Source organism: Ursus maritimus, unplaced genomic scaffold (assembly GCF_017311325.1).
Source record: "Ursus maritimus isolate PB19 unplaced genomic scaffold, ASM1731132v1 scaffold_2, whole genome shotgun sequence".
Lineage (NCBI taxonomy): Eukaryota > Metazoa > Chordata > Mammalia > Carnivora > Ursidae > Ursus > Ursus maritimus.
In genome coordinates, this window is record NW_024424452.1 from 96,209,212 (window position 1) to 96,235,016 (window position 25,805).

Sequence of the window (25,805 nt, forward strand, 5' to 3'; positions counted from 1 at the left end):
TGAAAAGATGACTAATCCACTAATCATTAGGGAAATGCAAATAAAAACCACAATGAGGGGGTGCCTGGCTGGCTCAGTAGGTTAAGCTTCTGACTCTTGATCTCAGCTCAGGTCTTGGTCTCAGGGTCTTGAGTTCAAGCCCCACATTGGGCTCCAAAAAAAAAAAAAAAAAAGCAAAACAAAACAAAACAACCCCTCCCCCACAATGAGATACTATTTCATGTGTATTAGGATGGCTATTATCAAAAACTGGAAAAGAGCAAGCGTTGACAAAGAGGTGGGGAAATTGGAATCTTTGTGTATCACTGGTGAGACTATAACATAGGCAGCCACTGTGGAAGCCAGTATGGCTGTCCCTCAGAAAAGTAAACAAAGAATTACCATATAACCCAGCAATTCTATCCCTAGGCATATGTACCGCCAAAACTGAAAACAGAGCCTCAGTTATTCCAATGCTAATATTCAGAGTAATATTCAGAATAGCCAAAAGGTAGAAATGACCCAAGTGTCTATCAACAGATGAATGAATAAACAAAATGTGGTACGTAATACAACAGAATATTATTCAGCCAGAAAAAGAGTAAGTTCTCATATGTGCTACAAGATGGATGAAACTGGAAAACATTATGCTAACTGAAATAAGCCAGAAATGATTCCACTTCTATGAGGTACTTGGAATAGTCCAATTCATAGAGACAGAAAGTAGAATAGTGGTTGCCACCGCTGGGGGTGGGGAGAGCCGGGGAAGGACGGAGAGATGGAGAGTAGTTTAATAGGTGTAAAGATTCAATGTGAGATGATGAAAACATTTTGGAGATACAGATACTAGTGATGCTTGCAAATAATGTGAATGTATTTAATGCCACCGAAATGTACATTTAAAATGGTTAAAATGGTAATAGAAGTTTATTTAGAGAAATTAACACACAAGGGTACCTGGGTGGCTCAGTCAGTTAAGCATCTGACTCTTGATTTCAGCTCAGGTCATGATCTCAGGATGGTGAGATCAAGCCCCACGCTGGGCTCTGCGCTCAGTGGGGAGTCTGCTTGTCCCTCTCCCTCTGCGAGTCCCCCTACCCGCTCGCTCTCTCAAATAAATAAATAAAATCTTGAAAAAAATTAACATACAAAACAGTCTAAACATTTCTGAAAAGGAAGTGTTCTGCCAGCTATCAAACTATACTATACTATACTATAGTAAAAAAAAAAAAAAAAAAAAGTACTAAAGCAAAAAAAAAAATGATTTGGTGCTGGCACAGGAATGCAGAGTTCAAGGGAACTGAAGAATAACTAGAACACCCATGAATTTAATATATAATAAAAATTGGTACCTGAAATAGTTGGCTAGAGGACAACCTAATCAACAGCTGTCCCTACTTCACCACTGGGAGGGGGTGGGTGGGGGTAGAGGAACCCTATCTCACTCCATATACCACAAGGAATTTCAGATGCACCAACAACTTAAATGCAAAGGATGCAATCAGAACACATGGTTGAAATGATGATATATTTCAGCATGGGGAAGATCAAAAGTCTTTATAAAAAAGACAAAACACACACAGCCAGTAGGGAAAAGGTCAATACACCCAACTACCTGTTAATATAAAAGCTCTACACATATAAAAGGCCCCTGACAGGAGAATAGTTTATATAAACTGCGGCATATCTTTTTTTTTTTTAAGATTTTATTTTACTTATTATTTGAGAGAGAGTGAGAGAGCACAAGCAGGGCGAGAAGCCGAGAGAGAAGCAGACTCCCCGCTGAGCAGGGAGCCCAATGCGGGACTTGATCCCGGGACTCCAGGATCATGACCTGAGCTGAAGGTAGACACTTAACTGACTGAGCCACCCAGGCGCCCCTAAACTGTGGCATATCTTAAAGTCACCATTAAAAAACATGGGATATAATAAATCTGAATACAACCCTAATCCAGGAAGTGGAAAAAGTGCAAGTTTCAGAAAAATATGAACAGCATAATGCCATTTTTATTCAAGAATGAAGAAAAAAAACACCAAAAAATGTCTAACTACACAGAAAAGGATGCTTATGTACAGAAATAGATAAAAAGACACCCTAAACTATTATGTGATTAACTCAGGGAATGGACTAGAGAAAGACAGTAAGAACCCATCTTCTATTCCGTATACTTTGGTAACGTGTGAAATTTTATAAACTTATATTCATATACTTACACATTAAAACTATAAAAAGCAGTCTATATCCAATAGTATAAAAATCTTAAAAGAAATATGACTAGTAAAATTAAGGCAAAGGAAAAATACTTAGAAAAAACTGTTCCCTTCACGTTAACAGGGCTTTCATTTATGAGTTCTGACAAATCAATAAGAAAAATACCGTAGAACCCTAATAGAAAAATGAGCAAAGGACACGAATAGATCAAGTAGACCCAAGAAAGTTCATCTTCACTGATAATTAAGGAAACGCAAATTAATGTATGACATCATTTTGAATCCATCGCCTTTTAAAGCTTTTTTTTTTTCAAAGATTTTATTTATTCATTTGACACAGAGAGAGAGAGAGAGCGCGCGAGCAGGCGCACAAGCAGGCGGAGTGGCAGATTCCCCCTGAGCAGGAAGCTGGACACGGCTCAGTCTCAGGACCCTGAGATCACGACCTGCACGGAAGGCAGACGTCCAACCAACTAAGCCACCGGGCACCCCAGTGTTAAAAAAAGGATAAAGAGTTGCTGAACCTGGAGGACTTGAACTCGGAGGCGTAGTCGTGTGAGGAGGCTCGGATTCTGAAAAAATTAGTTTGTTTCAATTCACCAACTTTATCAATACAAAATTATGGATTTAATTTTGATTTTAAAAAGATTACTTCTCAAGGTGAAAAATACTTACCTTTTAAACTTTGTAATTCTATTTCTGGGAATTTAACCTCAATGTCTATTTGCACAAGTACATCAGAACGTATGCATACCAATGTTCGCTACAGCTTTGTATTTTAAAACGGAAATCCCAGAAGTTAACTGACAATAAATCATATAAGTAATGGAGTTCAGACATAGCAACTCTGAAATCTGGAAGATATTTCCTTCCAACCACAGTAAAATAACCCTTCAGTTCTTAAGCACAGTAGCTTATCAGCAGAACCCGCAAGAAATCCCCCACTTCATTTCAATGAATAAGAACTATTCCTGCCTTTCAGTGCCTATGAAATTTACTTTCTATTGCTGAAGAAAAATGCCCAGTAAAAAGAAAACAATAATTGTATGAGGCAAAGAGTTTGGTGGGGGTGGGGAATGGAAATACAGGTCTTATTCTGGAGATAGCAGAAATGTCCAGCTTAAACTGTGCTACAAAAACAAAACAAAACAAAACCAACACCAACACCAACACCAACACCAACACCAACACCAACACCAATACCCAAACTAAACTGGTAGCAGACCAACAACTGAAACACAGGCCTGGACCAGGAAGACATCCTGAAGGACCCAAAAGACCACTTTTACAAGGAATAAAACAGCAAAGTAAAAGACCCAGAAAATATATTCATTAAAAACAGAAGACAAAGACCTTCCTCTTCACTAGTATTCATTTGAGTGATGTCACATGAGCTACCCTTAGGAGCTCCCCATATGCGAAGCACAGTGCTGTTGTGAATGAAGCCCGTGAAAAGTTTACCATCGCTCACAGGGGAGGCATTAAAATCATCTTACAAATACATACACAGTTAAAGTGCCCATGACTTGCCCACGTTTACATACTTGTTTCTATCTGTATGCTACGGCAAATAGTTCTAGAAGCGTGAACAACCTAAAAATGACTATCAGTCTGCTCTTCCTCCTTTCATTACTGAACATGATGAATGCGTGTAAATCATTAGAGATGGAGATGATTTTGAAAAATATAAGCAGGAAGGTACTAAACCTGGGACACTCGGAATTGGAGGTTTTGTACTGGGAAGAGTCGTCACTGGAAAACAAAATAATGTAGATGTATCAGATGACTGGGAGTTACTGCTGGCATGTGCACCAGGAATTTAAAAGATTTTTGGAAAATACAAGCAGAAAGTTACTAAACCTGTATGATTCAAAATCGGAGGACTGGTACTGACAGGAATCAGCACTGGAAAAAAAAATAACGTAGACTCGATCAGCCACCTGGGAATTATTGCTTTCTTTTCATTTATATGAAGTATGCTTTCCATTCTTGACTTATTTAGGTAAAAATTCCCACGCTTCAATTTTCTGAAAAATGGCTACTGTTCATTTTTGCACATAAAAAAAGCCAAACAAGAGAAATTTATATACCTCTGTGACATACCTAACATGCAAAGACCCTATGAAAACATATAAAATTAAAACAGCAGAATTCTTTTGTGAATTTTGTCATACATCTGTCAGGGAAATGAATACAACACAGAGTTAATACTATAATTGCTTCTATTTAACTATTTGGCATCACTGATATTTAATACCGAAGAAACAAAATTAAAAAAAAAAAAAAAAAGACAAGAAGGAAAATGATACCCATTGTACCTTTAAGACACTTTGGCTTGGCAGGCTCCCAAGTACTGTTACTGCCACAGACGGCTACGTTCGTGCCCTCGTGGTAAAAACCCGGTGAGCATTCAAATTCGACTGTTGCTCGGTAGTAATATTTTCTTCTAAACCCTGACACCAGTTGTCCATTTTCAGGGTCTGGAAATGGACATCTGACAACTGAAATGTAAAGAAAGTCCAGAATTAATGGAAAGCTGCTTTAACATAGGAGCAGAAAAAATAGTACAAGGTAATAAGTTCCAGAAGGAAGAAATATACAAGGAATGAAAGGCAAGGTGTTAAAACAAAAAAACACCCAAGAAACCTGTATACATATGAACATTTTAACTCCGGGAAAACAGATTTAGAGAAATCTAATAATGTTTATCCACCTAGAAAAGACTAGCATTACGGTCTATTGGCTTTCCTACATTTTTTCCCATTACTGACGAGGTTTGAGAAAGGCCTGACCACCACATACAAATTTGGGGTAAGTTGAAGAGCAACTTTTGATCCTCCTTTGCTCTAGGGATTTTTGTAAAGGTCATGCTGACACTGATTGCAGTACTCTGCTTTTCTAGAAAGGTGGGAAACACCCTTCTGAGAAGGTAATACTTGAGCTCAAACTTAGAAGTTCAAAAGCACGTAGCCATGCAAAGACAGGCAAAAAGGAAGTTCTCAGCAACAACATACACAAACGGGGATGTTCGGTTAATGGAAAGGCCAATGGAGTTAGGGCGGCGTTTTCCAAACATCTTGGCCTGCAACCCAGGGATCAAACAACACATTTTATGCTGTAAACCACTATATGAGCACACAGGCCTGAAATACAAGTTAGCCTCATACCAGCAGACTCTGCTATTTCCCATTCTACTCTACCTCTTAACAAGTGAACTACTGGTCAGGACCTGAGAGAGTGATTTCAGGATCGATGAACGGGCTGGGGAGAATTTGGAAACAAAAACCAAAACCACAGGGCTGGGCAGTGAGTACAACAGAACATCTCTGGACATGAAATCTGAGCAAGAGATAAGGGCCAGGGAGTGGATACCCTTTTCAACCAGAGGACTGCTCTTCCTCTGTTCCCAGGGATTCTGACTTTCCATCAGCTGTCATTTCCCTTCAGCCTGAGGAACTTCCGGTAGCAATTCCTATAGTGCAGGTCAGCTGGCGACAAGTTCTCCTGGCTTGGGTTTATCTCCAAACGCTTCATTTCCTCACCTTCAGTTTTGAAAGATTTCTCCTTGACAGAGAATTCTAGATGAAGGGTTTTGGCGTTTTTCCAGCACACTAGCAGACACTGTCTTCCAGTCTCCACTGTTCCTCAGGACAAGTCGGCTGTCACTCTTACTCTTACTCGGGGGACAGGACAGTACCACCTGTGTTTATGCTTCCCTCTCCGACTGCTTTTCCTTGCACACCTCTTGTTTTCAGTAGTTTCACCCTGATGCCTTTAGCTCAGTGGGGGTTTCTTGGTAAATGAAAACAACGTATTTATCCTGCTGGGGTCACTGGCTTCCTTGGTTCTGTGAGGTTATTGTTTTGGGACAAATGTGGATAATTTGTGGCCAATATTGATTCAAACCATTGTCTATCCTGTTCCTTCTCCTCTCTTTCTGAAGCTCCAACAGCATGTATGTTCGGCTTCTTGCTACTCTTCCACAGGTCTGTGAGTCTCTCTCTTTCTAATATTTCCTTTCAAATCATAGTCTCCTGACTTCAGGTTCACCGATTTTTTTCGCTCTTGTGCTAAACTGCTGTTAACTGCACTAATGGCTTTATGTTTGCTAGACCCAATTCACATACAGTAAAACTCACCCTTTTAGGTACACACCTGTATTAGGTCTGACAAATGCAAATAATCATGTAATCACCACAATAAAGACACAGAAAAGTTCCATTACCCCCCAACATGTCCTCATGCCACTCTGTAATCAACCCTCCCCACCCCTGCAACCACCTTCACCAACCAGCCAAACACTGATCTGTTTTCTCTCTCTCTACAGTTGCTTTTCCAGAATGTCATAATGGGATCACAGCCTCCGAGTATGGCTTCTTTCACTTAGCATAATGCATCTGAGATTCAGTCCTGTTGCTGCATGGATTAGAGCTCACTCCTTTTCATTGCTGAGTTGTATTCCACCAAGTGGATATACCACAGTTGTTTATCCATTCACCAGTAGAAGGACAAGTGGGTTGTTCCCAATCTGTGGTGATTTAAAGTAAGGCAGCTGGATATTCTCACCCAGGTTTCTATGTGAGCATTTTTCATTTTACTTGGATTGATGAGCTGTATGTGAAGAGTATGCTTAACTTTATAAGAAATCACCAAACTATGTTGCCAAGAGGTCATATACTTTAGATTCTTACAGAAAGTGTATGAAAGTTACAACTGTTCCAGATCTTTAGTAGTATATGGTGTTTTTAGCTTTTGGTCTTAGTTTTAATTTCAGCCACTCTAGTAGATATCTAGTGGTATCTCATTGTGGTTTAAATTACATTTCTGTAATTGCTAATGACATTGAACAACTTCTCATGTACTTTTTGCCATCCATATAGCTTCTTTGATGAAATAGTTGTATTCAATATTTTGCCCATTAAAAAAAAAACTGAGCTGTTTTATTATTATTGTGGGTTTTTCGGGTGTTTTTAAAGATTTTACTTATTGATTTGCCAGAGAGATAGAGAAATAGAGCACAAGCAGGGGTACCTGCAGGCAGAGGGAGGAGCAGGCTCCCCACTGAGCAAGGAACCCAATGTGGGACTCAATCCCAGGACCCTTGGATCATGACCTGAGCTGAAGGCAGAGGCTTATCTAACAAAGCCACCCAAGTGTCCCTTGTTATTGTGTTTTAAGAGTTCTTTACATGTTGTAGATATCAGGTATGTGCTTTCCAAGTATTTTTTCTCCAGTCCATGGCTCATTTTAAAAAATTATTTTAACAGTGTCTTGTGAGAGCAGACATACTGAACTTTTAAAAAGTTTATTTCGTTAATTTTTTTCTTCTTTAAAGGATCATGCTTTTACGGTTGTATTTAAATCTTTGGCTAAGTCATGAACATTTTATATGTTTTCTAGTAAAACTTTAATAATAGTTTTAGGTTTTACATTTAAGGCTATTATCCATTTTCAGTAAACATTTTTGTATTGTACTAACATGAGTTGAGGGTTCTTTTTGGTATTTTTGACAACGCATGTCCAATTATGCCTGTCCTTTTATCATTTTTTCCACTGAACTGTTTGTACAACTGTAATAAGATCACCTAGACACACCTGGAAGGGTTTATTTCTGGACTCTCTATTCTGTTCCATTGCTCTATATGGCTACCCTTTCAACAATATCACACTGTTTCGATTATATGCTTTATACTATGTTTTATAATTAAGTCCTGAGACCAGGAAGAATGAGACTTCTAATTTTTTTCAAAAATGCTTTGAATGTTTTGCTTCATTTGTCTTTTCATATTAATTTTAGATTCAGCTTGTCAATTTATATAGAAAATTCTGCTGGGATTTTTGTTGGGATTGTGAATTTATAGATCAGTTATGGAGAACTGACATCTTTGTTATACTGAGTGTTCTAATTCATGTTATGAATTTCTATTTATTAAGATCTTCTTTAAGTATTTAGCTGTTTTTAGCCATTCAAATCCTACACGTTTGTTAGATTTATACACAAATATTTATACAAGTTTGAAGTTGTAAATGGTACTTCGAAATTTTGTTTCTTATGGTTTATTGCCAGTATGTAGACCTACAGTTGATTTCTGTACATCGATCTTGTGTCTTGCAACCTTGCTAAAACTTCAGTCTTTCAAATCTTCTACCTAATCATCTCATGAGTGAATATGGTATATTTTATTTCTTCCTTTCCAGTGTGTTCCTGTTTCTATCACTTGCTGAATGTTGAATACAATACAATGCTGAATACAGTGGTGACAGTAGACATGCTTGTCTTGTTCTTACCTTAGGGGGAATAAATTAGTCTTTCATCATTAAATATAATGCTAGCTGTGGCATTTTTATCAGGTTCAGATAGTGTTGTTTGATTCCTAGTTTGCTGAGAAATGTTATCATGAAAAGACGATGACTTGTCAATTGCTTTTTTTTTTTTTTTAACATCTATTAAGATATCATGTGGGTTTTTTTTTCCCCTTCTATATAGGGTCTTGATATGATAAATTATACTGGTAAATTTTTGAATTTGAATCAACCTTGTATTCATAGAATAAATCTTACCTGATTATGGTGTATTCTTATTTTTGTATATGAGAGAATTTGATTTGTTAACATTTTAAGAAGTTTTGATTCCATGTTCATTATGGATATTGTTTGTAATTTTCTTGCGAGGTTTTTGCTTGGTTTTAATATCAGGATAATGCTGTCCTCATAAAATGAGCTGAGAAATATTCCTTCTCTTGTATTTTCTTGAAAAGTCTGTGCAGAGCTGTTATTATTCATTCCTTCATACTTGGTAGAATTCCCCAGTGAGGACATAGGACCTAAACAGTTCTCTTTGTGAGAAGGTTTAAGTTGTCAAATTTATAGGCATAGAGTTGTTCCCTTATTATCTTTTAAATGCCTGCAAGATATTTAGTGATGTTCTCTTTTTCATTCTTGATATTGGCCATTTGTATCTTCTTTTTTTGTCAGTCTGGCTAAGGAGGTTTATTCATTTTATCAATCTTCTCCACGAGCCACAGGTTGGTTTCACTGGTTCTCTCCATTTTTTTCTCTTTTGAATTTCATTCATTTCCACCTTTATTGTTTCCTCCTGTTTCCAGGTATTGAGCTTAACTTCTCCTCTTTTAGTTTCTTAAGGTGGAAGCTTGGATCATGGGTTTGAGACTTTTCTCTTTTTCTAATAGAAAGTATTTCAGGCTGGTAATATCTTTCTGAGCAATGCTTTGGCTGTATCCCACAAATGGTGACATTTTGATATGTTGTGTTTTTCATTTTTATTCAATTCAAAACACTTTCTCATTTTCCTTGTGACTTCTCCCTTGACTCATCGATTAATCACAAGTGTCTTGCATAATTTTCAAATATTTGGGGCTTCTATAGATATCTTTGCCTTCTACATTCATTCCATTGTGATCTGATATTATACTCTAAATTCCGATTTTGAAAAAAATTTTAAACTATCGTATTGTGTAGAATTTGTTCCTCATGCACCTGAATAGAGTAAATATACTGCTGTCATTCAGTGGTCCTTCTTCCAAGGTCAAATCCCCTTCAGAGTCTCCCTGTTTTTGGCCACTCTCTAGAGCCTTACACATTATTTTTAAAATATGTTTTGTCCAGAGTTTACCATTCTTATTTGTGAGAGGGTTAGTCTTTTACAATTTGCTCTACCAGTTCCTGTAGCTAGAACTCTCAGACTTCTTGTAAAACAAAATAAACCTTATTTTTAAGCCAGTGTATGCTGAGTCCTTTGATGTTTCCAAAGAAAAAATTCCTAACTCATGCATGCACACAGGAGGAGTTCACAATGTGTTAATTAGAATGCCAAGAACATGTAGGGTAAGGGCTGGGGGAGTTCTATAACTAGAACTACTTTTGAATCACTGGGACCTACATTCAACTAAATTAGGGGCACCTGGGTGGCTCAGTTGGTTAAGTGTCTGACTCTTGATTTCGGCTCAGGTTGTGATCTCATGGGTGGTGAGATCGAACCCTGCGACGGGTTCCCCCCGCTCAGTGGGGAGTCTGCTAGAGATTCTCTCTCTCTCCCCCCCAAATAAATAAATAAATCTTTAAAAAAATTAAATTAGAAACCAATTTAATGGGAAGAGCAAGTACCTGTGGCTGTTTTGTTTACTTATAGGTAAGTATTTACCAAGTGTTTCCAAAATATTTACAAACGAGGAAGGAAAGAAATGGAAATATTACCTTTACACTGAGGAGGGTTACTACTCCATACACCATCACCAGAACAAATAAGCCTGCTCTCTCCAATAAGTGAATATTCATCTGACCCACTCGAAGGATTACAACTGTAAGTTACCACTTCATTATATTCAAATTCCTCCTTCTCGCTACTGGTATATCTTCCATTTGGTATTTTTTCAGGTGGTTTACACAGTATCTCTTAAAAAGTGAAAAAAAGAAAAAAAAGGACACGGAAAGAAAAGATTACGAGAGCATTAGTGAAGTCCTATGAGATGCCTTAAATAAATTCATTAACACATGATTTCTACAAGCTAGCTGTAACTCCAATATCCATTTAGAAAAAAAGATTCTGTGAGAAAATGTATTATCCCAAATTTAAACCAGTAATGTACTTTAACTGTGAACTTTAATACAATTTATTTTCTTAAATACCTATATAAGATACCTATATGAAATACCTATGCTTATCTGGAAAGCCATTTTAAGTTCTAATTATAAGAGATGCTGACAATTTACAAATAAAATCTTTAAAAAAAGAGGGAGAGATGCTGACAACTTAAGGAAAAAATATGCTTGTGATTAAAAATAAAACTCAGTGCTAGCTGAGAAATGCTTTATAATTTATAAATACACTTGACACTTGAACAATGAAGGGGTTAAAACTGATCCTCTGCACAGTTGAAACTCCCCATTTATCTTTCGACTCCCCCAGAACTTAACTACTAATAGCCTACTATTGACTAGAAGCCTTACCAAGAACATAAAAAAATGATTAACACAAATTCTGTATGTTATATGTATTATATACTATATTCTTACAATAAAATAAGCTAGAGAAAAGACAGTTTTATTAAGAAAATCATAAAGAGAAAATACATTTACAGTACTGTACAGTTAAAAAACCACAAATAAGTGGACCTGCACAGTTAAAAATTTGTGTTGCTGAAGGGTCAACTGTATATCCATTCACTAAATCGGTAGTTCATAGCATCAAGATATTATTGTCTGTTTTCACTTTCATCCTTATGAGTCTATGGTGAAATTATCCAGATACTACAAATTGTGTGATAACACAACAAACTGAATCCAGACATCTTCCTTTAGGCAAGATTTTGAAGAGATCTGCCGAATTGTGAAACAGTGCCACTATTCTCCTTCCTTTGGAAAATTCTGCTTTTTTATTAAAAAAATATGTGGCATATATTAACATGCATTGAGCTTACAGTTCTTAAAAGTGAATTAATAAATATTTATTTTAAAAACTTCTCTGTTTTAATTCCAATATAATGACTACAATAGACATAACCCACAGCAAGAAAAGCGCTTTGTGGTTTCTAATTTTAAAGCATGAAGGGATCCCAGCAACAAAATTTTAAGATCTAGTGCTCTAGATTCTAACGGAAGAATATACTTACTTATACATAGTGGGGGATCATCACTCCAGACCATACTTTTTCCATCAATACTAGAAAGTTCACAATATAGAATTCTTTTTCCAATTAATCGAAAACTAAATGAGAAAAGAAAAAGTTACTGAACTCTTCAGCAATTAACAAGATGTATATAACAATGAAAAAAATTTTTACATGGTTGTTTCTCTATGCTACTGTAGTATGAGGAAGTTCTTTAAGTGACATATAATGAGAATGGTAACCACATCTGTAATCAAACCAAATAAAGAGTTTCTGCATTTAAATATACATTGGTCTGGAGCAAAGATGTCTAAATAAATCTGTCCTATCTGTCAGTCTGGCCACTTTGCTATCGCCAGCAATCACCTTACACATTCACTTCTATGTCTATGCTCCCGCCTTCCTTTTTCTTTCTTTCTTTTTCTTTTTCTTTTTTTTAAGATTTTATTTATTTATTTGAAAGAGAGAGAGCATAAACTGGGGAGAGATACAGAGGGAGAAGCAGACTCCCTGCTGGGCAGGGAGCCCAATGTGGGGCTTGACTAGGGGAATTAAATACAGATTTGAGCATGAAGAAAGAACTGGCAAACTGGAAATTACTGAGCAAAAAGAGAAAAACCTGAAGAAAAGTACACAATCGAAGGGACTGTTGGGACACCAATAAGCAGACCAAGATATATACTGTAAGACTCTCAGAAGAAGACAGAAAGGGCACAGAGAATATTTGAAGAAAATGGCTGGAAACTTCCCAAATTTGATGAAAGATGTAAATATAAATATCTAAAATACTCAAAAACTCCAAGTAAGATGAACTCAAAGACCCACACTAAGACACATAATAATCAAACTTTCAAAAGACCAAGAGAAGCTCGAAAGCTGGAAGACCAAAGTGAATCATCACCTACAAGGGACCCTAAATAAGATTATCAGTAGATTTCACATCTGGAACTTGGAGGCCAGAAGACAGTGGGCTGACTGAATATTTAAAGTGTTAAAAGAAAAAAAAATGTCAATGGTTAGAAGTCAAGTCCAGAACTAACAGAACTTCAGGCTGAAATTTCAAGTCTAGAACCATTAAAAGATTTATAATGATGTTAAAAAAAAAAAAGAGTCTAGTTTTTTCATAAGAAATAGCAGGGAGAACAGTAGGAGAAGGGAGGGAAGAATGAAGGGGGGGTTAAACAGAAGGGGGGATGAACCACGACAGACTATGGACTCTGGGAAACAAACTGAGGGCTTCAGAGGGGAGGTGGGTAGGGGATTGGGCTGGGCCGGTGATGGGTATTAAGGAGGGCACATACTGCATGAAGCAATGAGTGTTATACGCAAATAATGAATCATAGAACAGTACATCAAAAACTAAGGATGTACTGTATGGTGACTAACATAATAAAAAATTTAAAAAAAGAAAAAAAAAGTCTGACACACAAAATTCCTCTATCCAGCCAAACGGTGCTTTAAAAGTGAGGGAACAATTAGGATTTCCCCAGTTAAAAAAAAAAAAAAAAAAAAATCTGAGGGAGTCTGTGACATTAGACTTCAAAATGTCCAAGGGAGTCTGCAAGGTCAAATGAATGGACACTAGAAAGTAACCTGAAGCTGTGTGGATAAATAAAGATCTCACTAAAGGTAAATACCCGGGCAATTATAAAAGCTAGTATTATTGTAACAATGGTAATTGTGAGTAAAATTGTTTTCTATGTGATTTAAGACAGTAATCTTTTAGAAGAAAATAACTTCTTAGTGTTGAAGCTAGTATTACAATTATTAGTGTAGAGATCAGTATGACATCAACAACCAGAAGGGGTGGGGATAAAGCTGTAAATGAACAGTTTTGTAATTTACTGAAGTTCAAACTGGGGTGCTAGGACTCTAGGATGTTAATTTAGTCCCCATGGTAACTACGAACAAAATAGCTACAGAATATACACAAAAGGAAATGAGAGAGGAATTCAAACATTTCACTACAAACATCAACTACACACAAAATAAAAGAGTAATACAGGAAATGAGGGACATAAAAAGCTATAAGGAATATAGAAAAAAATAGCACAATTTCAGAAATTTCTCCTTGTCAGTAATTACTTTAAATGTAAATGGATTAAGCTCTCCAATCAAAAGACAGAGATCAGCAGAATGGATAAAAACACATCATCCAGCTATACAGTATCTACCAGAGACTCTCTTAAGCTTCAAAGACACATACAGGTTGAAACTGAACGGATGGAAAAAGATATTCCACACAAATAGTAACCAAAAGAGAGCAGGGGTGGCTATACTTCAGACAAAATAAGACTTTAAATCAAAAACGATTATAGGAAACAAATAAGGACATTATATTAGTAAGGGTTAAATACTGAAAGAATATACAATTATATATCTAATACCATGACATAAATATATATGAAGCAAAAACTGACAGAATTAAAGGGGGGACTAACATTTCTCATAATAGGTATTTCTATACTAATAGTTGGAGACTTCAATACCCAACTCACAAGAGTGGAAAGGACAATGAGAAAGAAGATAAGGAAATAGACGACTTCAACAACACAAAAAAACAAAGAGACGGCAGACATATACAGAGCATTCTACCCAACAACAACAAAATATATGTTCCTCTCAAGTGCATATGGGACGCTTTCCAGGGCAGACCATATGCTAGGCCACAAATTAACAAGATAAATTAATGTTATTAATAACATAATTATACAATGAATAATAAGATAATTATGTTAGACCACAAATTAATATTAATTAATCAATAGATTTTAAAAGATAGATATCATACAAAGTATCTTCTCTGGCCACAACAGGATGAAGTTAGAAACCAATATTAAAAGGAAAATTGGAAAATTCACAAAATTGTGAAAAATAAACAACATGCTTTTAAACAACCAACGGATCAACAAAGAAATCAAAGGGAAATTAGAAAATACTTTCAGGTGAATGAAAATGAAAACGCAGCATACCAAAACTTATGGGAGGCAATGAAAGTAGTGCCAAGGGGCAGATTTATGACTATAAAGGCTTACTTTAAAAAATGAAAGATCTGAAATCAACAATCAAACGTTACAACTAAAAGTAGTAGAAAAAGTAAAACTAAACCCAAAGCTAGCAGAAGGAAGTAAGTACTAAAGATTAAAGAGGAAATAAATAAAATAGAGAAACTACAATACAGAAAATCAATGAAACCAAATGTTGGTTCTTTGTAAAGATCAACTGAATTCACAAACCTTTAGATAGATGGACTAAGAAAGAGAGCGAGAAGACTCAATTTATTGAACTCAGAAATTTAAGTGGGAACATTACTATCAACTCTACAGAAATACAAAATATAATAAAGTACTATGAACAATTTTACACCAGCAAATTGGATAACCCAGAGAAAATAGACAAATCCCTGGAAAGACAAAGCCTACCAAAACTAAACCATGAAGAAACACCAAATATGAATAGACTTATAACTAGTAAGGAGATTGAATCAGAAATCATAATTCTTCCAACAAAGAAAAGCCCTACACCTGATCATTTCATGGGTGAATTCTACCAAACATTGAAAGAAGAACTAATACTGATTCTTCTCAAACTTTTCCAAAAAATTCAAGACGAAGCCTTCCAAATTCATTATGAGATCAGCATCAACATGATACCAAAACCAAACAAGGGCACTACAAGGAAATAAAGTTACAGACCAATATCTCTTCTGCATGATGCAAATACCATCAAAAAATACTAAACAACAAAATTCTGCAGCATATTATAACCGTGAACAAGTGAGATCTACTCTTGAGATACAAGGATGGTTCAACATGAAAAATGATCAATGTCATATGCCACATCAGCAGAATGGACAAAAACCACATCACCATCTCAAGTGATGCAGAAAAAGCATTTAACAAAATTCAATACTCTTTCATGATAAATATACTCAATGAACTAGGAAGACAAGAAAACTATCTTAAGATAATAAAGGCCATTCAAGAAAAACCCACAGCAAATATCATAATGATGAAAAGCTTTTTGAGGACAAAGTCAAGTATGCCTGTTTTTACCATTTCTATTCAACACAGTACTGGAAATTCTAGCCACACCAGTCAGCCAAGAAAAGGACATAAAAGACATCCAAAGCATCCAAACTGGAAAGGAAGAAGTAAAATGATCAGTTTGCAGATGATGTGATCTTCTCTGTAGAAAACGCTAAAGATCCCACCAGAACAAAAGTGTTAGTAGCATTATTAATGAATTCAGCAAAGTAGCAGGATACAAAGCCAATATTAAAAAAATCAGATGTGGGGCACCTGAGTGGCTCAGTCGTTAAGCGTCTGATTCTTGATTTGGGCTCAGGTCATGATCTCAGTGTTGTCAGATCAAGCCCTGCTGCCGGCTCAGCGCGCTGAGAGCGGAGCCTACTTAAGATTCTCTTTCTCCCTTTCTTTTTGCCCCCTCTCCCTGGCCATTCACATGCACATGCTCTGTCTCTCTCTCTCTCTCAAAAAAAAAAAAAAAAAAAAATCAGATATATTTCCATATTGTATACCATTTATCCTCAAGGTGAACATTCTTCATAAATGCCCAGTATCCCCAATATATATTATTAAAAGAGCTCTGTGGAACAAAGGCTGTTATTCTTAAGTGTTCAGTATCTTTTTGAGATACTTAACCTTTGTAGCAGTCACAAAAATGCAACTAACAAATCTTGGTCAACATAACGGTCTACACTAACCAGGTGAATTCTGACATGGTAACACCTTAGAATTACCTCAATATAAGAATATCTTCAGCTGGCAATTCGACCTCCCATTTCTATAAGCCCAACTTCAACTTTGAGAGTTGGTCATTTTAAATAGGGTGCACTTTGTTGTCAAAAATGAAGTCATCATTGTTAATGCTTATAATACATTTATTGTGAATATAGTAAATACTATAAAATTTTGCTTTTCTTCAATTGAAATTTCTTTCTACTAATTACACATCTTCTCAGTTTCAATAATGATACTTGTTAGGCTATAAGTACGATTTGTCACATAAAACAAAAATGAAATTAACTTTATGGGAATGCTTAAGAGAAGCAAAACAAAAATAGAATTAGTAGTATTGATCTTATTTCCTCTTAAGGAACAACTTACCCCTCATTACAAGAATACAGAGCCTGTGAACCAAAGAAAAAGGATCCATTTACACTGACTACCCGGCCATTTATGGGTTCTCCTGGTCGATAACATAATCTTTCTAAAAGAAAATTTATAAATTCATTGTTTCACAGCAATTTCAAAACATTTCAAAACGTTCAAATGCTTAAATGTTTAAATTAACATATTTCATAGCAATTCCAAAACATTTAAATTAAAATAAAAATTCTCATTGCTCATCTGAATTCATGAGAGTATTATTTTCTTTCTTCGACTATTATAAGGCCAAACTTAAGATTCACATTTAACCAGTTAACTGATTGCCAAGAAAGATCCCCTGGGGATTTTTCAAAGCCTAAAAAACTACATTGCCATCTAAAACCTACATTCACATGAGAAAACAATCACTGCACTACTGCAGTGTGCAACCTAAAATGTGTGAAATCTCCAGAATAATAAAAAAAAAAGTTTTGTACACTTACCTGTACAAGCCTCCTCAAGAGGTGTCCACGTGTTATCATCCTGACAAACGGAAAACACAGAACGACCAGGTGTAATAAACCTGTATCCTGGTCGACACTCAAAGTATACTTTGTCCCCAGGATTAAAATCGGATTTTGTAACATTTGGCCTCATAGAGCTGTACTTCGGAAGATGATCACAGGCATCTAGAAATAAAAGAACGAGAACACGAAAATGAAGTATTTGATCTCTTTCACCCACCGGGGTAATACAGAATAAATGGAAAGATCCTTGGCAAGATTTTAAATGATTCTTCCATGCTTCCACCCAAGTGGTGACAGCAGCTGAGGATGGGCCTTGCTTATTTTCAGTAGCACCCTACTAGGTTTTGATTTGTTGGGGAATAAGATGAATTTTCTTTCAATAATAAATTGAAGAAACAAAAATAATGGTTTAGGTCTTAATAATATATGTAGATAAGCATCCTTTCCTACTTTTTTCTAAATTCATTTCAACACTCGCCTCTCCTCTAAAACGCCTTCTGTAGTACACAGCACTCTGCTCTGATTACTCTTCCATAGTCTGAAACAAACCAATGATAACTTGTCACTTCAGGCTCGGTCTCCTTGTTGCGGAAGGCAAGTTTCTAGAGGGAGAGATCACAGGTCTTCTTTTTCTACTGCACTGTGTACGCAGTGGCGGCTTCAGAAATGCTAGAGTAACAAGTGATTGTTAAATAAGCATTATGTAGTTCATAGATCAAGATAAATACGCACTGAAGTCTTTCATATAAGACTTCACGCTTCATATGATTCAACCGAGCTTCCCACAAGTGAACAGATGCCATTTAAATATCAAAATTTACTATGAACAGCCTTACTTGAAAAAAAAATGTTGCTTTTGGGGGCATTATTATTTTTTTTTTTGCAGTTCACTTTCTTTTTTTTTTTTAATGATGTTTTATTATATTATGTTAGTCACCATTGGGGGTATTATTTTAAATATAATTTCATCCTCCTCTGCTGATCAATGGATTCCACATTTCTTCACCTAGAAATGCTATGTAATTCCATTCTAGATACAAATGCATAACATCATTAGAGATCATGGAACCACCAAGAAAGAAATCAAGTAACAGCATGCCCCTGATTAAATAATACAAGTATTCCTTGCTTTATGCATTCAACTTCAGTAACTATCCTGAAAGCAGATAAAGAAGATAGAATACCAAATATGACTTTTATATATAGTGATCTGGCTGGAAAAAGAAATGTCGATTGGATGGTTTATCCATTCAAATAATTTGAAGTATTTCTTTTTCCTTGCGTGTGCAATTATAAGATACGCTTTCAAAAATGTGCAGAGTTTACAACTTGCTCTGCAAGCTTTATACACTATAATAATTGAGCCCGATATGACGCTGTTTTACAATAAAACCGCTTCTCTTGCTCAGAACACTGAATGCTTTTTATCCTCTGGTTACCCTTCCTTCTCTGCCCAGTTGGACAATGTGATGTTCCTAATGGGCTGCTGTGGGATCTCTGGTTACTTCACTCTGCACATGCCTGGGGTGAGTGTATATTCTCCCATGACCTCATTACCACGAGAAGAGCTGCCTTCCAAATCCTGGTCTCCATGCTTGATCTCTAGCCAGGTGCCGACTGTAGACATTCAACTGCCTCCCCACATACCCCACATGCTATCTATATAACATTTTGAAGCCAAAGCGTGGGCTCTTGATTCTTCACACTCACAAATGCCCAGCAAACAAGACAGATGGGTTCTTAAATTTTTAATTCCTGTATAATTAATATGCAGTGTTGTGTTATTTTTCAGGTGTACAATACAGTGATTCAACAATTCTATATATTACTTAATAATCATCGCAATAAATATGTTCTTCATCCCCTTCACCTATCACCCATCACCCCCCACCTCCCCTCTGGTAACCACCAGTTTGTTCTCTATATTTAAGAGTCTGTTTTTAGTTTATCTCTTTTTTCTTTGTTCATTTGGTTTTTTTTCTTAGATTCCATATATGGGGGTTCCTGGTGGCTCAGTGGTTAAGCATCTGACTCTTGATTTCGGCTCAGGTCATGATCTCAGGGTCCTGGGATCGAGCCCTGCATCAGGCTCTGTGCTTAGTGTGGAGTCTGCTTCAGAGTCTCGATCCCTCTCCCTCTGCCCCAACCCCTCCACTTGCTTTCTCTCTTAAGAAAAAAAGTTCCATTATGTGCCTGAAATCATATGGCATTTGTTCTTTCTCTTATTGACTTATTTCATTTGGCATTATACCCTCTGGATCCATCCATGTTGCTGCAAATGGCAAGATTCATTCTTTTTCATGGCTAAGTAATAATCCATTGTGTATTTATATATATGTGCCATACCTTCTTTACCCATTCATCTATTGATAGATCCTTGGGTTGCTTCCATATTTTGGCTATTGTAAATAATGCTGCAATAAAAATAGGGGTACATATGTCCTATCAAATTAGGGTTTCCATATTCTTAGGGTAAATACCCAGTACTGCAATTACAGGATCATATGGTAATTCTATCTTTAAATTTCTAGGGAACCTCCATATGTTTTCCACAGAGGCAGTACTAGTTTGAATTCCCACCAACAGTGGACAAGGAGGCCTTTTTACCCACAGCTTTATGCTTTTGATTTTGCCCATTCTGACAAGTGTGAGGTGATATCTCATTGTGCTTCTGATTTGCATTTCCCTGATGGTGAGTGATACTAAGCAACCTTTTCATGAGTCCCTTGGCCATTTGTCTGTCTTCTTTGGAGAAATGTCTATTCAGGTCTCCTGCCCATTTTAAATTAGATTATCTGGGATTTTTTGGTGTTCAGTTGATGACGGATGGTCTTCACAACTCAAATGCCTGTTCCATCTCTCTAATTCTACCTTTCCCTCCAGTTCAAACCACTGCCATTTCTTCTCTAGAGTGCTACCAGCGTTCCTGAACAGGCCTCCTGACCTACCTCACCACATTTCATTCATCCACTTCATGTTTCACACTGCTGCCAGAGTCACGTTGATAGGACACAGTGACCAAAGCTCTTCAAAGTCAGATACCTTTCAGTGACTTCCCAGTACCCTCATGACAATGTCTAAGGCTTCTTATCATGGCTAGCAGACTTGTAAATCCCGTCCCTATCAGGACGCTGCTCACTCTTGCATCCTATTCTCAAGCCCTATTCAATTCCTGGCAGTGTCCATTAAACCACCTAAATTATATCAGCACTCCAGACCTCCCTGCATCATTTAACTTCAGCTTTGACCAGAGACCCTGCATTCCTCCCACCCTCCTACCCACTCATGCTTCAGTTTCAGCTGATGTGCCACTTCTGTGGCTCTTGACATCTCTCATTAAAAAACTGGGTTAAGGGACACCTGGGTGGCTCAGTCGGTTAAGCATCTACCTTCGGCTCAAATCATAATCCCAGGGTTCTGGGATTAAGCCCTGCATCAGGCTCCTTGCTCAGTGGGAAGCCGGCTTCTCCACTGCCTGCTGCTCTCCCTGCTTGTGCCCCCTCTCTCTGACAAATAAATAAAATCTTAAAAAAAAGAAAAACTGGGTTAAGTGTCCTCAGGATCCCCATTTATTCCTTCCACAGACTACTCCACAACGAAGTTGTTACTGTTCATACTCCCTACGAGACTGTTAGGTTCTGAGGACCATGGGTGATACCTCGCTGCACTTGTAATACCCAGTGCCAGAGATGAATGAGCGCTGTTACCAGTTCCATACACTCTTGGACCAAAACTCAAATTCTTTTCTGTTCAGCCAACTTCTTCTAGAGATATCAGCAAATCATCATTTTTTTCTTTGTTGTTTTATGCCTGTCTTCAGATTTTGTCATTGGTTGAATGACAGCTCCTTCCCTTTATCAGAGTATTTGACTTCTTTCATGTCAAAATATTTATGCTTTCTTGTTTTATTTTGAGCCCATTCTCCATTGCTGCTATTACTAGAAACAGAATTTTAACATTATCAAAGGAGAACTCCAAATAATGGGGATTTTATTTTTTCCCAAGTATGGTAATCAAAGACTCTACATCTTGTTTCTTAAAACAATAGTGGCGATAGTAGTACTAATTTTAGAAGTAGCATACATCCAGCACTATCTGTACCATTATTCTAAGTGCAATTTAACTTATCTTCATACTCAATACTCATTCTATGAGTCAGGCACTATTTCCCCTCTCTCAGATGACCCAACTAAGACACAGTAGGTTAAGTAACTTGCCCAAGACAGTATCTCCAGCAGCCAGGCAGCCTGCTTCCACTACCAACACTGCTCCCCACCACGGTCATCTGAAACTCTCCCACGCTTACACCATGGGGTCCTCAAGAAATGGTCTTCTACTGAGTCTGGAGAAATTAAAGTAACCCTGGAGGCGCCTGGGTGGCATAGTCCTTAAGCCTCTGCCTTCGGCTCAGGGCGTGATCCCAGAGTCCTGGGATCGAGCCCAACATCAGGCTCCTCCACTGGGAGCCTGCTTCTTCCTCTCCCACTCCCCCTGCTTGTGCTCCCTCTCTCGCTGGCTGTCTCTCTCTGTCAAATAAATAAATAAATAAATCCTTAAAAAAAAAAATTAAAGTAACCCTGGTTTAGATTTGCTATGTGCTAATAAGTCAAACAAAAGGGCTCAAGTGCCCTGAGAGGACAGATAATAACATCATGTCTGAATTTTAATGATGGGGATTATTCATTCCTGGCTATCCTGTTGCTTTTCACAGAGATTTGCTCTGTGTTCTAGTCTTTGGCCTTTCTCTTTGCCTCCCTTGTCCTCCTGCTGCCACACCGGGTAGCTCCGCAGCCCCTGAAAGCCCCCAGCCATGTCCCATCTCTAAGCGTCTGATCACACTGCTGCCTCTGCTCTGAACACCCTCCCTCCCTGCTCAGCTGCAACCCCTGCTCTACTCCTGCCTTCCTACACTGAATCCACTCAACCGCTCCTCTAGGGAGCACTATGTGCGTCCCGGGGAGGCAGCGCCCAGTCCCCTTCTCTTGGACTGTCCTCCGCATGGATCTCTCAGCCACTACCACATGTTTTTGTGTTTAACAGCTCCTGTGGCTGACTCCATTCATCCAAGCACGGTAAGTCCGCCAGAGGAGCTGGGCCAAAAAGGACGATCCGGCCCGCAAAGGACCACTGCTGTCAAACGGAACACCACGGTGAAGAATATACTGTGATGCATCTAACAATGAAAAGAATCATCTTGAAACTCTATGCCCTGGAGAAAGATCTGGCCAAGTAATTTCTTCTGTTGCCTACCTCCCAGTATTCTGGTAACCTAGCAATTGACCAGATACGGACCGCTCCCTTTGCATTACAGTTCATAGAGGAAGGAAATAAGAAGCTACCCTGTAAGCAAGCACTTAAGGATCTATCTTGGCTAAGTCCATTAGAGAGAAAGAGAAGACAGAAAAAAGATACCTCTCACCGCAGGAGATGGTGAGTTTTGTCCAAAAAAGCAGACCCCTTCTGGAAGGATGAGACTGGTTCCGAATCGGACAAATATTCCCTTCCGCCATCGTGTGCAGCTGACAACTAACCACCTCTGAGATGGCAAGCCTCCAGGCACAACACTGTCTGCTTGCAAACCTGCTTCTGGGCCTGCGAGCTGCTTCAAAACTGACATGTGTATTCTAGTCCTGCATTTTCCCTGCCCGACATCATGAGGCTCATTTGTACTTTCTCTAATTTCATACCTATCCTGCGAACTTTCAACTTGGCCTTGTGTTTCCTTTTCTGCATTTCTAAGTTTTGTTACCTTCCAGGTTGCACCCTATTCATTTTATTTCCTCTCTTCCAGATGACATTCACGGTCTCCTTCAACTGTGGGCTCCAAGGCTAATCTAAACTGGATCCTTTCTAAAACGTTTTTTTCTTTTCTTTTTATTGCCACTGGCCCCTTCCCACGCTACTCCCCACACAGAAATGAACTTTTTGGTGATCAGGAACAAGCAAGACTAGAGTACTGTGAGCCCTGCAGACTCTATCACAGCCAGTGGAAGACAGAGCCTCTCTGAAGGTCGGCTTCCCCTGACTTCACTTAGGCACCACAGAAAGGCCATCCTAAGGCCGGCTGTTTACAGATCCTTCCTCCTGGAAGCAGGAGGAATTTTTGCTGGCACTCTAAGTCCCAGCCTAATTGTATTTTATTATTATATTTCATTTTCTGGTACTCAATGGTTATACAAGAGTGTTGACACTGGGCAAAAAATTGCACATCTGGAACCACAAGTGTGACAAGACGGCTCTCTGCATTCTAGTGGGGAGAGCAGAAAACGGTTTTGCGAGAGTGACTTGACGCTCAGTCAGGCGGGATTTGAGCTGGAGTGTGTGTCTGTCTCAGATAGGGTGTTCAGAGAGGGGCCTCCTGAGCGGGTGACATCTCAGCTGAGCTTGAAGGATAAGAAGGAGTCTTACAGACAAGGGGCCGGAGAAGAGTGCTCCGAGTGTGAGGGAATAGTAAGTACAGAAGCCCCATGGGGGCAGAGTTTGGCCTATTCAGTAAGAAAAATTCTCCCTGCCCCAGTCATGTTAAATGCTAGCAGAGAATCAAGCTCCTTTCCTCCAAAATACGTCTCGTGGGTTATAATGTATTTGTTCATAGTATATTTTGATTTGTCCGCCCTTCCAAATAAATTTTAGCAACTACTTCTCAACTGCCACTGTGTGCCGGGCACTGGGGTTCTAAGTGAGCAAAACAGTTTTGGCTTTTATTTGTGTGAGTGCAACAGATCAATAGTGAAACCAGGATCATAAAAATGGATAGTTTTGTCATCACTCACCAGTGTATCCTCAGGACCAGCACAGAACCTGGCACACCGAAGGCACATATGTGTTGAATGAATGCTACTACGGAAAGAATGCAGCATACAAATTGTATATGTAATAGGACCCTATAAATAACTTGGGCAGAGAAACACAGGTGCAGATAAAGACAGAAAGAAATATACCAAAGTACTGAAAATGGTTGTCACTTCATTGTGTGTTACACAACAAGCCCATCTCTTTCAGTATATATATATATACATATATATGTATATATATATATACGTATATATATATATACTTATTTCATATATATATATGAAATAAGCACTAATTCTTATTCAGTCAAACACTAAACAAATTTAATGGATGGGGGCCTTCGGTTTCCGCTAATGGGTGTAAAGAAAACGGGACTGACATCATTTATCGTGTATTTCTCAGGATACTCATTTGTCAGTAAGCTACCAATGCTTTTAAGATTAATTCAGAATTCCCCTGAAATACGACCCACCCTTATGAAAACAAGGAAGACAATGGCAAAAAGCCATTAGGTAATGGAATTGGATAATGTCTCTTGGATGGAAACAGGAAGATGATTCTATGTCCAGGAAAAAAAAATGAAAGAGGAACACCCTGCAAACCAACACCAATATGATCTTGGCCAACAAGGAGACTGTTGCCTTTAGGTACAAAAAGCAAGAAGCAAGGTGTGGCCTTCCCAAACCCTCTAAGCCCCAGGGGCCCAGAGCATGCTTGCACCCGGAGCCCACTCTCACCCAAGCACTACAGAGCCACACGCGATTCCCAGCCGCCATGCAAAGCAAATGGTGAGCTTCCTCATCCCCACACCCCAAGCCGGGTCAGTTCCGCAAAGCACACACCCTGTAACACCCAGCCCGGGGTCCCCCAGGACGGCACAAACAACACCCTTCTCCCCAAGGCCATCATCCCTCCAGGGAACACAGGACAAACTTCCCCACAGGCACACCGCGGATCCTAGCAACAGCGACACGCACGGGGCACGGAGACTAAACCGTCACCCCGAGCCCCAGGTCCGCGCTCCGAGCCCCCAGGTGCCTCTGTTCGGAAGCACGCTGCAAGCGTTCGCGCGGGTCACAGTTCCGCCCGGGGAAAACACCAGCCGCGCCCAACACCCGCAGGGCTTGCTGCCCAACGCCTCGCAAGCCTCCACCCCCTTGGTATCCGCACAGTACGACCGGGGCCGCCCCGGCGTCGCGCCTGCTCCCGACCCACCAAGCAAAGCTCCCAGGCCCTGGGCTCGCTCGGCCCGCTCCCCGACCCGCTCCAGCTCGCCGCCGCAGCGCACACCCTCTCGAGGCTCTTACCAGAGGGCATGGGTATCTGGAGCACTGAGGCCATCAAAAGGATCCCAAAGCAATACAAAACAGAAAAGGGCTTCTTGGGGCGGCAGGGATGGGCTGTGCGCGGCGCCCAGGATGTCGTCATCTTGCAGGAGACCAGCGGGAGCCTGAGAGCCCGCTAAGCGACACCTTCCCAGGTCCGGGGAGCAGACGCAACAATCCCCCAGTACCCGGGCGTCAGGCGCCAGGCGCGGGGGCGTGACCTGTCGCGAG

General features: G+C 38.8%; 1 protein-coding gene across 7 annotated transcripts in view; it reads right to left on the bottom strand.

Moving 5' to 3' along the window:
* LOC103672496 (membrane cofactor protein) overlaps positions 1–25,805 on the bottom strand; it is a 38,225-nt gene extending 12,420 nt beyond the window's left edge. For 2 of the 7 annotated variants that reach the window (XM_008701207.2, XM_040636390.1), the window contains exons 1-9: positions 25,557–25,805; positions 17,431–17,616; positions 16,946–17,048; positions 11,820–11,914; positions 10,405–10,602; positions 4,509–4,691; positions 4,051–4,095; positions 3,898–3,942; positions 2,715–2,762 (exon numbers count right to left, since the gene is read on the bottom strand). In XM_008701207.2, coding sequence (XP_008699429.1) covers positions 2,715–2,762; positions 3,898–3,942; positions 4,051–4,095; positions 4,509–4,691; positions 10,405–10,602; positions 11,820–11,914; positions 16,946–17,048; positions 17,431–17,616; positions 25,557–25,677 — 1,024 coding nt within the window. In that variant the 5' untranslated portion in view covers positions 25,678–25,805. The remainder of the gene's footprint in view (positions 1–2,714; positions 2,763–3,897; positions 3,943–4,050; positions 4,096–4,508; positions 4,692–10,404; positions 10,603–11,819; positions 11,915–16,945; positions 17,049–17,430; positions 17,617–25,556) is intronic. The other 5 variants (XM_008701209.2, XM_008701206.2, XM_008701208.2 and 2 more) reach the window with 5 other exon arrangements.